This window comes from Crocodylus siamensis, chromosome 2, assembly GCF_052110815.1.
Source record: "Crocodylus siamensis isolate JL-2025a chromosome 2, ASM5211081v1, whole genome shotgun sequence".
Lineage (NCBI taxonomy): Eukaryota > Metazoa > Chordata > Crocodylia > Crocodylidae > Crocodylus > Crocodylus siamensis.
Window position 1 is genome coordinate 10,399,435 of NC_143396.1, and position 13,037 is coordinate 10,412,471.

Consider the following 13,037-nt stretch of genomic DNA (forward strand, 5'->3'; position numbering starts at 1 on the left):
CTATAAAGGAGTCTTTATTTAATGCTTTGCTTTTTCTGGAATTGAGTTCGAAAGTGTACCTGCGTCTTAAAAGTGTCAGCATCTTAGTCGTGGGCATACGGCACGTCCTGGCACTGACCTTCACCCTCCCCGCCCCCATGCCACGTATGGGCTCATCACCCCGCTCTGGCAGGCAGGGAAACTGAGGCACAGCTGTGGGCAGTAACTGCAGTGGAAGCCATGGTCCTGTGCCCAGATTGCAGCTCCCTGCCCCCCATCTGCTCCCCTCCTTGCGCCCATACCCAGCTGCTTCCTCAGGGGCACAGGCGTTGCAATCATATAGGCTTACTCAGACATCATTTATACACAGAGTGCTTGTCCACACTTCTTTATGCATTAACACTCACCCAGGCACAAACGCTTGCCCGTATTTATGTATAAGCTTACCTCTGGGCACTCACCGTTATCTAGCTGCATGTGCACACATGCAGTTGCGCACACATCTGCCTGCGCACACACTATACCAGTCTTGTTTCTTTATCTGCATTGGGATGCTCTGTATCTGTTCCACTTCTCTTGGGGGGCTGGGGGACAGGACTGGTGAGGAGAGGCTGAGGGAAACGGGCTGATTTGGTCTACAGAAGAGAAGACTGAGGGGGATTGAGTAGCAGCTTCACCTCCCTGCAAGGGGGCTGCAAAGAGGATGGAGCTGGGCTGGTCTCAGCGGGGGCCAAGCTGCAACCCAGTCACTGATCCTTCCAGTCTCTCTCTTTCCCTGGCCCCGGTGAGTTTTGCAAGTGCCCCTGCCCCCCACCCATATCCAAGTCTCTGCATTTGTGATTGAAATGGCCATTTCCCCATGACCAGCTGCCCCGCTGCCATCGCATGCCCCAGCGAAGACCCGCTCCTGTGGGGCTGCAGGCCCCAGGCTGGCAGGGCACAGCCTCTGCACATCTTCCTGCTTCACCTGGGTCGGATGTCTCTTCAACCTGGCCTGTCTCATCCTAGTCCTTGCTGGAGCTAGGTAGCCTGAAGAGGTGCAAAAGGGAAAGAAACCTCAAACCAGACCCCTTCTGCAGCTCCGATTTGTCCTGTTCAAGGTCAGGGGCAAGTGCAAGTCTTTGGTCTTGAAAATGTGAGCCCAAGAGGCTTGAAAAGCAGAAGGCAAATAGACTTGTCTATTAGCTCAGGGTTTCAAAGCCAGTTCCATGCTCTTTTTGGGGTCTGCCCTGAGATGTATCGACAGGTGGGCGCTTGGGCCACGGGGGCTATTTAAAGGGAGGATTATTTTTTGCTTGCTGGGCTTCCCAGCACTCGGTTCAGCCAGCAAAAAACCACCTTCCCCCTTCAAGAACTTAACGGGAAACCATTCCAGTTCAGCCTCCCAAAAGGCCATGATGCCCACAAACAGGTGCACGAGCTGACTAAGCTGTTAGCAATTTCCACAGACACCCAATACAGGCCAGGGAGCTTCCAAGCACCGAGGGAAATGCATCTGTGCCCAAGGCTCTCTCATCACCTTCGGGCCGCGGACAGGAAAGCTTTAATGGTGCACAAGCTCATCGCCACCCAAACAGCATGGAGGAGCAAGGGTCAAAACCGTGTTCCCTCTAAGGCCAGGTAATGTTTTCAAACAGCCCCTGCTTTCCCAGGGGGAGAGAGCCTCAAAGGCAGAAAAACCAGGACGGTGGCCTAGTAATGCAAGTAAAATGGTCAAAGCAGGATCTCAGTAGCATCTGAAAGCAGAGAGATTTCCTTTTAGAGGCACTGGAGATCTTTGAGAGGGTCTAGGTAAGTGGATCCCAGCCTCATTGTGCACATGCCCTCTGCCGTGAGGCATCTTCTGCCCTTTCCTTGCTATAAAAAACAAAACAAAACAAAAAAATTTTGCTTCATGCAGAAGTGGGACCTGCAGCGGTCATATCTAGTCCAAGCCCTGCCCGAGGCAAGATCAGCCCTGTCCAAAGCAGCTCAGAAACATCCATCATCTGAACTCTACCGAAGATGACTTGGGCAACATAATTTTAAAGTCTGTAAATGAGGGTGGAGAGAGGCAGGAGGGGAGCAGGCCGGGGGGAGCCGTGTTGCTGATGGACTTTGGACCTTAGCTCAGGGGAAATGCTCTCACTGCACAGGGGGCTAAGAGGTCTGCAAAAGAGAAAACTATGGGGAGACTGAATAGCAGCCTTCAGCTCCCTGCAGGGAGGTCCAGAGGATGAAGCTGGGCTGGTCTCAGTGGGGGCAGATGGCAGGACAAGGAGCAATGGGCACAAGCTGCAGCAAGGGAAGTTGAGGTTGGGTATTAGGGAAAACTGTCTCCCAAGGAGGTGGTGAAGCACTGGAACAGGCATCCCCACTGGATGGTGCAGTCTCCATCCTTGGAGGCGTTGAAGCCCTGGCTAGACCGAGCCTTGGCTGGGATGATGTAGTTGGGGTTGGTCCTGCTTGGAGCAGGCGTTGGACTAGATGTGACCCCCTAATGTCCCTTCCCAGCCTCATTGTTTCTATTATCTGCACCCCCTTTTTCAAAATCTGAGATCCGCCCAGTTCTCTACCTCCCCTAAGGGGTTAAAAGCAGAGAGGGTCTGATCCTGACCTTGGCAGCCAACTCTCATTTTCTATAAACTTTTTCATGAATGAAGAAACTGAGGCATGGAAGTGACACTACTCCATTCCCACATTGCATAGGGCAGCCTGCAGCAGCCGGGACAGGAAATCGGAGCTCCAGCGGGACAGGGGTGCCTTCCTCAGCGGCCAGGGAGGGGTCTTTGTGCATTCCCCTTCCCAGGCAAGAGGAGTTAAATCACCTCCACTCACCAAAGACCCCTCAGCTCTTCTGGAGAGAGGCACAGGTGGCCGAGGCCAGGTACCTACTGTCTGCACCTGAAGGCACCACGAGCAAGCTGGACCCCTGGACTGCTCCGGCCCTGCACAGAGCAGTGCCGCCTTCCCACGTGCCCCCAGCAATGCAGACAGCTGCTGCCAGGGCAAATTTCCAACCAAGCCTGATTTTGGGCAGCGGGACAAGTTGGCTGGGCCAGGCACCGCTGCCCTCTCCTGGGCAGAGCTGGGACCGCTCAGTCCTGCTGCTGCCCGGCTCTGGAAGCTGGCTGGGCATTTCGAACCATTGTTTGTTCGTGAAGCCTGCAGTGCAAACACTCGGGAACTGACAGGACAGGCAGACTGTTTTGCCAACTTAAGTCCCCCACTGTAAAAACATCTGGCCAAACTGCTTCCTGCTTAATGACTCAGTTTTCCCACTCTGCACAATGGGCACCACAGGAAAATGACTCATGGTTCAACCTGCTCCTCATACCGCTCTCCTTCCAGTCAGCAGTGCTTGAGAAATGCTGGAGGGGGAGGACCAGACAGCTGCCATGGGACTCTCCTTGCCCAGTTGGAGACACCTGGCAGACATGATCCGACTCCCCCCCCCCAGGGGATGGGGACAAGCAACTGGGGGTCTGCACAGCTGCTTGGTGCCTGCGGCAGCTTTCGAAACCAATGAGCCATTACCCCATGTTCCTAAATCTCCTGGCCGTGGCTGTGGACACCCAGTGGGTGGACACGTGTGAATCGAGGCCGTCCCAGTTCACAAAGCAGCCAGGTACATGCAGCAGCCCCGTCAAAGGTTTTGGCTGCATGCAGCATCTCCTCCATTCAGCCAGGTGGTCCTCCTGTTGCCTTCCCACGCTGCTTTGCAGCCTCCCAGGCCAGGCTGCTCTTGAAATTCTGGCGTGCAACTAGATTGTGCCCCTGAACTGAGACATGCCAGGGGCTCGCTCAGGCTGCCTTCTCTCGGCGCTCCCCATGATGCTTTTGCCATCAAGCACGCCTGCCGCCCCTCACTGATCCAGCCGCTGGGGCCAAAGGATGTGCTGGACTTTCTTGCCCTGAGAGCACCTAAGAGGGAGCAAGGTCTCAAAAGAAATCATCAGAAACAGGCGTGGAGGTGGCCTAGCACTCTAGGTCAGGGGGCTGGGTGCGGGGTTCAGAGCCAGGTGGTTCTGGCCTTTGGCTTATTAAAGGTTGCTGGCAGCTAGTTAAAGGAGCTGCAAGGGCCATCGTCATGCCTGCTGATATAGCTCCAAAGGCAAAGAGTTCAAGCATGGCTGCCAGCAGGCGAGAGACATCAGCCACCCTGATGCTGGTTGTGCCAGCAGCTCTTTAGTACAAGGAGCTCGGCGAGGGGCTGGTGTTGAGCCACGTTGTGTGGCAGGTTCTGGGCTGACCTCAGTAAGCAGCACTGAGGACTTCAAGGGCAAAGAGGTCAGAGCCAGGGGGCTGGGCACTCGCCTGAGCATCCAAACTACTGCAGCCCTCCAGAGGCTGCCAGCAAGCTCATCAACAGCCAGTCAAACGTGACCATGTCCTAACTGTCAGGTCTGTCTGGTTAAAATCCCTATCTGCAGTGAAGGAGGACTCAGTAGTACATGCAACTGCAAGTATGACCCACCCTGGACTGGAGCAGGCTGAGGGGCTTCTCCAAACCCTGCTGAACCCAAAAAGACTAAGAGCAGCTGACAGGCCAGGTTCTTGGGGTAGATGTGATAGCTTTTGTTAGACCGACTGGGTAGTTGGAAAAATGTTCTTTGCAAGCTTTTGAGTGCAGTTGACAAGTTTCTACTCCCCCCCCCCAAATCAACTGTCCAAAAACATGTAGCTGCCTTTGGTTTGTACTTCTGAACCAGAGGCAAACAGTCTCGGAAAATTGATTTGAAAAGCTGCGACTTATCCAGCGTCTGGTGTGCAACTGAAAGCACAAGTGCACCAGGCTGGCAACTGCTTTGGCCATTTGGGAATGTTGTCATATCTACTTTCCAAGAGCTGGCATTTCTACAGCAGACTGGCAGGCTCCGTTCGTTTCACCTGTCTATTGACCCTTGAAAACGAGCTCCCTTTCTGGGGGCTTCAGGCCAGATTCTCCTGTCAGTGAAACACACACCCCTCCACTGATACCAGAATTGTACAGATGTCACTAAGATCTAAACTCAGCCACTTCTCTCTAATGTCACCCGCATCATTCAGGAAAACTTAATGGTGTACTGGGGGGGCAGAGGGGGGGAAGAAATCAAGTGGGTGCCCCTGGATACACATGCTAAGAGAGATGTAACCCAAGTCTTGCAGAGCTGCCTGAACTACTCCTCACCTCCCCAGCAGAATGCCTTCCTATACACCAAAGCCTCCTTCATTACAGCCAGAGCTGAACTGCATTAGCAAATAAATACTGGATCTTTCCCAACAGATTTGAACATATAAAACATCTGTACCAGTTCTATGGGGTCACCTGCAATGTCCCACCCAACTTCTTTCCCTGGCGGAGAGAGGTGGAAGCTCTCACTCGTTTCACCTCCGGAGTCAGGGTTTCCTCTGAACACCATCCATCCAGTACTGCAGGCAGCAGAAGTGGCTCCAATAGAGGTGACCCCTAAAAGAAAGCTGTGCAATAAAATTGCAGGCAGTGACCGAGGGGACAGGTAAAGACCCAAAGCAGACCTCCCTCCTGCAAGATCCAGGCAAGGCTGTGAGAAGGGGTTGAGTTAGTAAGAGAAAGGCTAAGGCACGTCAGACAGGCACAGCCAACACCAAGACAAGCAGCTCCAGGCAGGAATATAGGAACATTTATTTCAACTCTCGTAAAAAGAGATCTCTCCGAAGTCAGATGATTTGACATAGAAATCAAAACCACCATACAGTTTTCTTTCAGTCTCTGTCTACACGAAGCTCAAAAATTTATACAACATGAAAGTTTGCTTTCAAAACAAAATTACAAATTAAATCATGACAAAATACACAAAGTTGAATGGACCCTAAATTAAATTCTTTAAAGAATTCTTCTCTGCTCAAATCACCTTGTACTTAGTTCTTCCCCTGTTCCTTCATTGTTTTCCTCCTCCTGCTTCTGTGTGGCCATGAATTTCTGCAAAAAAGGTTTAAAACAAAATCTTGCTGGGTAGCCATGGATAAAAATACTGCTGTCAAAACACTGTTCCTCATGGCAAAAAGCAAGTCACTTTTTTAGAAAATGCATGTTTAAATAAATATATGTAGCATCCGGCAGCTGGACAATTCTTGATCCCCACCAAAATCTGCCAGTTCATTTTGCCTGATGCCAAACTATTCAGCAAGTCAGTTGTTGATTAAGCTGACGCCTGTGGGAAGGACCTCCACAGAGCTTGTGACATCTGTACAAGCCAAAACAGTCCGACTACACACGATGGGTGCCTCTCCGGTTGTCATGATCCTACAGCTAGTCAAATGTCTGCTAAACCATAGTCATTATGGACATTTATACACTTGCTCCGGGGGTGGGGGGTGGGAGGGGGGCCTTTAATTAGAGCAGCTCCAAAAGCATCTTGTATATTGGCCTTCCCACACTGAAAAATGGCAATGGAAGTACTTTAACTAGACCTTGAACGAGATTTGAAGTATCCCCGGCCACCATTTTTCAGCACGGGGATGCTGGAGCGCAGCAATTGCCATGCTCCAGCAGACTCAATTAATAGTCTGCTTCGAAACACTAACTGCAGCACAGATTAGCCTCACTGCACATGTATAGGCACCCTATGTATTTCTCAAATCTCTACGCCAATAATACATTACAGAGATCACCACCAAGTGTCTTCCTTTCAGGATTTCTCAGGCTTCTGGGCTTTGCTGGTTGCTGCATGGAGCCCCCCACTTCCTCTGGCTACATGTTTCAGGGGATTTTAAGCCTCCTTCAGAGGTACGGGGTGTTGTCTGCAGCCCAAGCTAGGGATTGTGACTGGGATGCACCAATGCCCCTGCTGGGACTCAAGCCCAGAGGCTAGAGGGCCTTGCCCCTTGCTCAGGGTCACTGATCACTACATGCGAGGTCAGAAGGGAACTTTACCCCATGGCCAGATGGATATGCACTAAAGGGGTTTGTCTTCTTTTGCAAAACAAAACAAGGGATAGCAGGTATTGAAAAAAAAATCTTAATATCTTTTACATTTATTTTGCTATTGGTTTAAACAGTAAAGACCGCAGCGCTCTTTCCTGCTTAGGGCAGGGGGTCGGACTTGATGACCTACTGAGGACCCCAACATCTATCAATCTACGAATGAGGTGTAATTTAACAAAACTACTGCCTGAGATGATGTCCGTGAAATACACCAAATATATACTAAAACCTCAGGTGTTTTTAACCTAGGATCTGAAGGTGAAAGAAGGTGTTACCTCCATATTCTGCTGATGACGTTGGGTCTGGCAATGATTTTTCATCGACATTTCGTCGGCGTAGAATTGTGAACAGATCTGGCAGAAATAGCCAGCCTTGGGAATGAGAAAATCTAAATCTTGAAAGAAAGAAAGCAAACATTTAAAACCCATCAACAGCTTGTAAATAAATAGTTTACCAGGTGTATTAAGCCCAACTCTACGCAATGCCTGATTTTCAGTCAATCGTCTAGGCTCAAACCAGCAGGGGAGTAGTTCAGCGCCTGAGAAAAATCAGTCACAAAGACCTGGGCACTGCGGGGAATCCTCTAGACCTCACCAGTAGGAAGTACAAGAGTATGTCTGAATTCCTACTACTCGCTGGCACTCAGGCACCTGAACAGTCACGGCAAAGGAGATGTCTGCCCACTCTCAGGACCTTGATCACAAGGGAGATGTCTGCCCACTCAGGACCTGGAGTTCAGGACCCACTGGGAACCCACCTACAAGGAGTCTTTGAGAGAACTGGGCACGACTCACTTTTAGTGGAGGACATGGCAGTGGTGATGGTAGTGATATCTACACTTCTCATAATTATCTAACGGGTAGAGCGCTCACAGTGATACCCATATTCTGTACTCTCCTTGCCCAAGAAAGATCCCAGCCTACATCTCTCTTCCCAGGAGTGTCTCCTGACCACCAGCCTGCAGCCTGGGCTGTGGGGAAGCAGTCTCCACACACCCCTGATAAAGCTGTATCACTGAGTGGCAAACACGCAGGCTGCTTGTTCTGGAAAGTAATTCAACTGAACTAGCTCAGCCGCACAGGATCCCTGTGAGTTGCATCTGGAGTCCCTCCATCAACTCAAGGATGATTGAGTTTTAGTCGCTCAGTGCTCTACGCAGAATAAGGAAGCTGCAGACCCTTCCCAAGTACAGTCTGGAAGCCAGAGGGGCCTAGAAGCAACCAAATCGGGAAAACAAAAGGGCGGGGGAGAGGTCTTTTGACTCCAGACTCTTGAAAGCTTAGACATCTGCCTCAAGCTGTCCATCAAGGCATCTCCTTTCACTCGTGATTCGCGCTCGCAGCGCCAGCTTCTACTTCGGAGGACAGCCACCAAACTGCAGGGGTAGACAGAGTGACGATGACAACGCAGTTTCCTAATGGTTAAAGCACTTGCTTCTGAAGGGGGAGTCCTGGGTTCTGGGACCTCTTCACCCTGATGCGACTTTGATGCACATCTACTACGGGGGAGAGCTCCCTAAGCACCAGGCTAGCAAAGAGGCTAATTAAAGGCACAATGCAACAGGGAAGAGGGAGTCTACTGTCCCTAGTGGGCACAGCACTTCTGGGTCCCAGGTCTGTTACCAGGCTTATTCTTTCTGAACCCATCACACAGTGTTATGTAAAACATATCCACAATGCTAGGACCACGAAGGGCCTCTACAGCGGTTATAGCACTGCTGTGAGGCGTGGGGGGTAGTTCTGCACTCCAGTCCCTGCAGTAAGGACTTATTCTGCATTTTGTACAAGACTGTCATCAGCTGAAACTCAGAAATAACCCAGGCAGCACCCCCACCACCAAAGCTGTTATTGGAAATTAAGTGTGGGCTTTTTCCCCACTTACTAATGGAGGCCACTGCAGGGACTTCAAGCACAGGTGCCTCCCACAGATCATAGTCCACAGTGCTATGAAATAAACTGTTACTGCTGGCTCAGGGCCAGTCTGAATTGCACGTTGGAGCTTCACAGCCCTAACCCTGATTAAGTCCTTCTTATTTTTTAACCAAAAAATATTTTAAAATATGCTAATATGTTATTAAGGATGTTCATCAAATGCTTAACTACTGAATTATTAATTAAGATGCAATGCTGCAAGGCTGCGGGGTTGAGGCTTTAGAGCTGTAGTGCACAGACGAGTACCGAGTAGCTGTAGCAACAGTAAGGAGAAGGCAGTAACCCAGGAGAGGCGTGTTGCTATCTTTCTGGCAGCTGTCATTCTAGGGCTGACAGAAGCAAGGCACAGGGTGGCAGACCAGAAAGAGCGCACTGCACTTTTCAAAGCTGCCTGGAAGTAGGCGCTGGAGAGCACAGCTCGCTGTGCAATCAGGGCAAGTACTGCACCACGAAGTGGGACTGCAGCCAGCATGAGCACTGGTTAGAAATGTAGTCAGTCTTGATTGGAAACCAAAGCTGGAGGCTATCTGATGGGCAGTGTTGGCCAGAGAAGCAGGCCAAGGGGCCTGGGATAGCAATTACAGCTCAGCTGAGGAAAAATAATCATAAAGTATCTTGGCATACATAGCAGAGTCAGCTTTTAAAGTAACAGCCAAACTTTTAATATACAACACGCAGGTCTTTTTACACAATGCAAGAGACACCTGGCACCATGTTAAGCCAGATTAAAACAACAGGAAGTTCAACACAAAACATTCAGGTCACACATACAGGCAATTCTACCAAAGACACACTCTTAAACATATCCAAACCATTAAAACACTATGAAAATCATTAGGTAAGATTACATAAGAGAGATTCAGACATCAGAATCATCAGCTCTCACACAGAGATCTCATGTGCCAAGTCTCAGTCTTAAATTAGGAATGCAAGTCTCCCAGGTGTATGCAAGTAACTTCACAAGAGAAATTTTTTCTTTTTTTTAATTCGGTGTGGAGTTGTATAGACTCATGAACACCACTCCAAGTTCCTATGAATAAGACATTTGCTATTAAAATCCAATTTCATTGGGATTAGACGAGCAAACAGATATTTTAGATTTTACCTTTTGGGGTGCAGGATGCCTTGGACTTATCTGAAGACTCAGTTTTTCTTCGTTTAGTCTCTGGTTCTGTATCTCCTAATCCCAGCTCACCTATAAGAAGCAATTGAATACAAGCTGAGGCAAAGATTCCATCCATTTAAAGGTATTTAAGTACAAAGCTTTAAATACTGATCATTGCTGTTTGAAGTAAACACCAGGTTTATGACAAATGCATGCTGATTTGCTTGGCCAAATCATAGCTCACTTTTCAAAATCTGCAGGGAAGATCATTTCACCAGATGAACTTGAAATGTAACGTTTGTATTTTACTGTCATTTCAGCAGCATGCAAGACTGCAGATGAAAGCAGCACTGCAATTATTCTGTTTCTTCCCTGCAGGATACTTACCTTAGACTTTGCAGATGTGTAAATCCTAAAGCCAGAAGCCAATCGGCTCTGACCACAGCAGTGGCCACTAGACCTCCAAGAATTAACCCCAGCTACAAGTTAAAGAGCTGATGTTGGACTACTGCAGGGCTGACTGAGACATGACTGCTGGGCAGGATCTGACCTACAGAGCCATTTGGCCCACTGGAAAGTTGGCAGTGGAGAAATGGTGGCAATAACTACTCCACAGCAATTAATGCTGCCACTGCTCCCCTGCCACCAAATTTCCACTTGTGGGGAGCCCTGTGGGCTGGGTGATGTGGCCCTGCACTATGCAGCCAGCCCGCAGACCAGCCCCATGCCACTGCTGGCCCTTAAACCAGCCCCAAGCTGCTCAACCAGTTTGTGGGGATGGATGAGCACAGCACCAGGGGCCTAGAGAATTGTGTTTAAACAACAAAACAAAACACTGAATCCTGTTTTAAAACCTTCTGATGGTAGAGAACCCACCAAAACGCTTGGTTAAGTTGCTCCATTGGGTAATTGACTTCACTGTAACAAATCTGTCTATAGCTTGAACTTTCAGCTAGGTGGTCTTGTTATACCTTTGTCTACTAGACCCAAGAGCCTTTTATCGTTACAGCTCTGTTCCCAGTGCAGGTATACTTTATGCTCACTTCTGTGTCCTCACAGAACAGAAAATTAGGAGGGCACTTAGATTTTAGCATTTCCACTATTTCAGCTTTGAAATTGGGGTGCTTCTGTGCTGGGTGTTGTACCAACCAAGATGACATATCTGTGAGTGCCTGAACTCTCAAGAGCGGGTGCTAGCAAGTGCTTTGACCTAAACCAAGAGCATCAAACTTACTCGGGGCCCCAAGCTGGGTCCAGACTGTGCGGCTACTTGTGGACAGCATCCAGCCTGGGGCAGAAGAGCTGCTGCAAGTGGCCACGGCAGTGGGGGTGGAGCAGCGTCCAGCAGTGCAGGGGCATTGGGTCCAGCAGGGTGGTAATGCTAGGTCTGGCAGGGATGGGAGCAGTGCAGGGGTCTGGTGGCAGTGAGTCAAGCGCGCCACTGACAGCTGTGCCCAAAGGGGCCTGAAGGGCCCAATTCTGGTGCCATCTGGTAACCTGGTGGGCCAGATAGAGAGGCTCCAAGGGCCAAATGTTTAACACCACAATCTAAACCAAAAATGCTGAGATACTGCAAACTAGCACCAGTTAGAGGTCAAAAGGTATAAGCTAACACTCACTTAGCAAAGCACCAAAAGCCACAAGAAATTTATTAGGTTTGATCCTCTGAGTTCAAGTCTTTTCATACCACTCCTTCTAAACAAGATCACTGAAATGCATCCCTTTCACCCCAGTAGCACTGGACATCCAAAGCAAACACTGGAAGCCCTGCTGACAGATCAGCATTTTCCCAAGCAGAAGCAGAAGGAAATGATAGTAATCTCAAGTTTATAGGGTGATGGCATGACTGGCACCGACTCTGCGTTTGAATATCAAACTCCTCTCATACCCTGTAGCCTCCTGGATCTATAAATGTGACCATCATAAGCTGCTCCATCTAAAGATTTCAGATATCAATGTATGTTTTTTACTGTGAATTTGGCCTGATTCCTAGGCCCCTGAGGTTGGGCTAAGCAATATTCACAGTATCATAGAAAATGAGGGTTGGAAGGAACCTCAGGAGGTTATAACCCTCTGCTTGAAACAGGATCAAACGCCATTTAGGCATCATAAATCAAAGATGAAGGATTTTGCAACTTGATTTGAGCACCATTTCAGAAGCAAAATTGGAAAAGCCCCCGACTGCTAAACCAAAAGGTTATATATGTGCGTCTCCCCAATGTGAAACCATCTCCGCTGCGTGACGCTGCACGTGACCTCAGACTCCGGACTGAAGAAACGAGGGAGGCTAAAAGGGGACAGAAGTACTGACTTCCCCATCTCCCCATTGTTGGAAACTTTCCTGCTTAATCTGTGTTCCTCACAGCCCATCGATCTGTTAATATGTTCAGCCTTTTAGGCCATACACCAGGCAGGAGGGAGACAAACTCAGTGGAAGGCAAGGCTTGCAGGGAGAAGCAGCTGAGAACAGTATTATAAGGGCAGCTCCTGAATTATTGCTCCAGGAAGCTCATCCCGTTGTAGTAAGCTAGTACCCATCCAAGTCCACCCTAAAAAAAACTGAACATGCATAATTAAAAAGATAACTTTCAAAAATGTTTGTCCAAGAGAACATGTGAAACTTCCCTTGGGGCAAAATGGGCAGGACTCCAGTGAGACACTAGACAGCAGTAAAATGACAGACCTGTCAGGCCTTTATTTTTTCCAAGTTTTTTCCAGAGGACCGAGGCACTTACTGCAGCCTTCCTGTTTTGTATTAGAACCAGGCAACAGGCCAGGATTTAGATCAGTTGGTTCAGATCCTGTGGCTGGCTCTCCAAATACCTGCAGCCTGCCTGGCCTCACTTGAACCATATGATTTTAGGACAGGCAAAACTGCTCTTTCCTGCATTCTCCTTCTTGAAATCACATGTGGAGCCTTCCATGACTACTTTCATTTTACCTGCTTCATCCTTAGTGTCCTCTTCACCGCTTTCTTGCCCTATTTCAACAAGTTGCTCAGCTCCTGAGACAACGCGTCTCTTCCTAGGTCTACCTCATTTGCCTGGAGTTTTCACTACGTGGAGAACAAAGGATCATGTTCACCCACGGGATACTT

General features: G+C 49.2%; 1 protein-coding gene across 3 annotated transcripts in view; it reads right to left on the reverse strand.

Moving 5' to 3' along the window:
* Positions 1 to 5,578: 5,578 nt before the first annotated feature.
* ZNF638 (zinc finger protein 638) overlaps positions 5,579 to 13,037 on the reverse strand; it is a 118,511-nt gene continuing 111,052 nt past the window's right edge. For all 3 annotated transcript variants that reach the window (XM_090035147.1, XM_090035145.1, XM_090035148.1), the window contains exons 24-26: positions 9,941 to 10,030; positions 7,180 to 7,298; positions 5,579 to 5,899 (exon numbers count right to left, since the gene is read on the reverse strand). In XM_090035147.1, the coding sequence (XP_089891273.1) occupies positions 5,828 to 5,899; positions 7,180 to 7,298; positions 9,941 to 10,030 (281 nt within the window). In that variant the 3' untranslated portion in view covers positions 5,579 to 5,827. The remainder of the gene's footprint in view (positions 5,900 to 7,179; positions 7,299 to 9,940; positions 10,031 to 13,037) is intronic.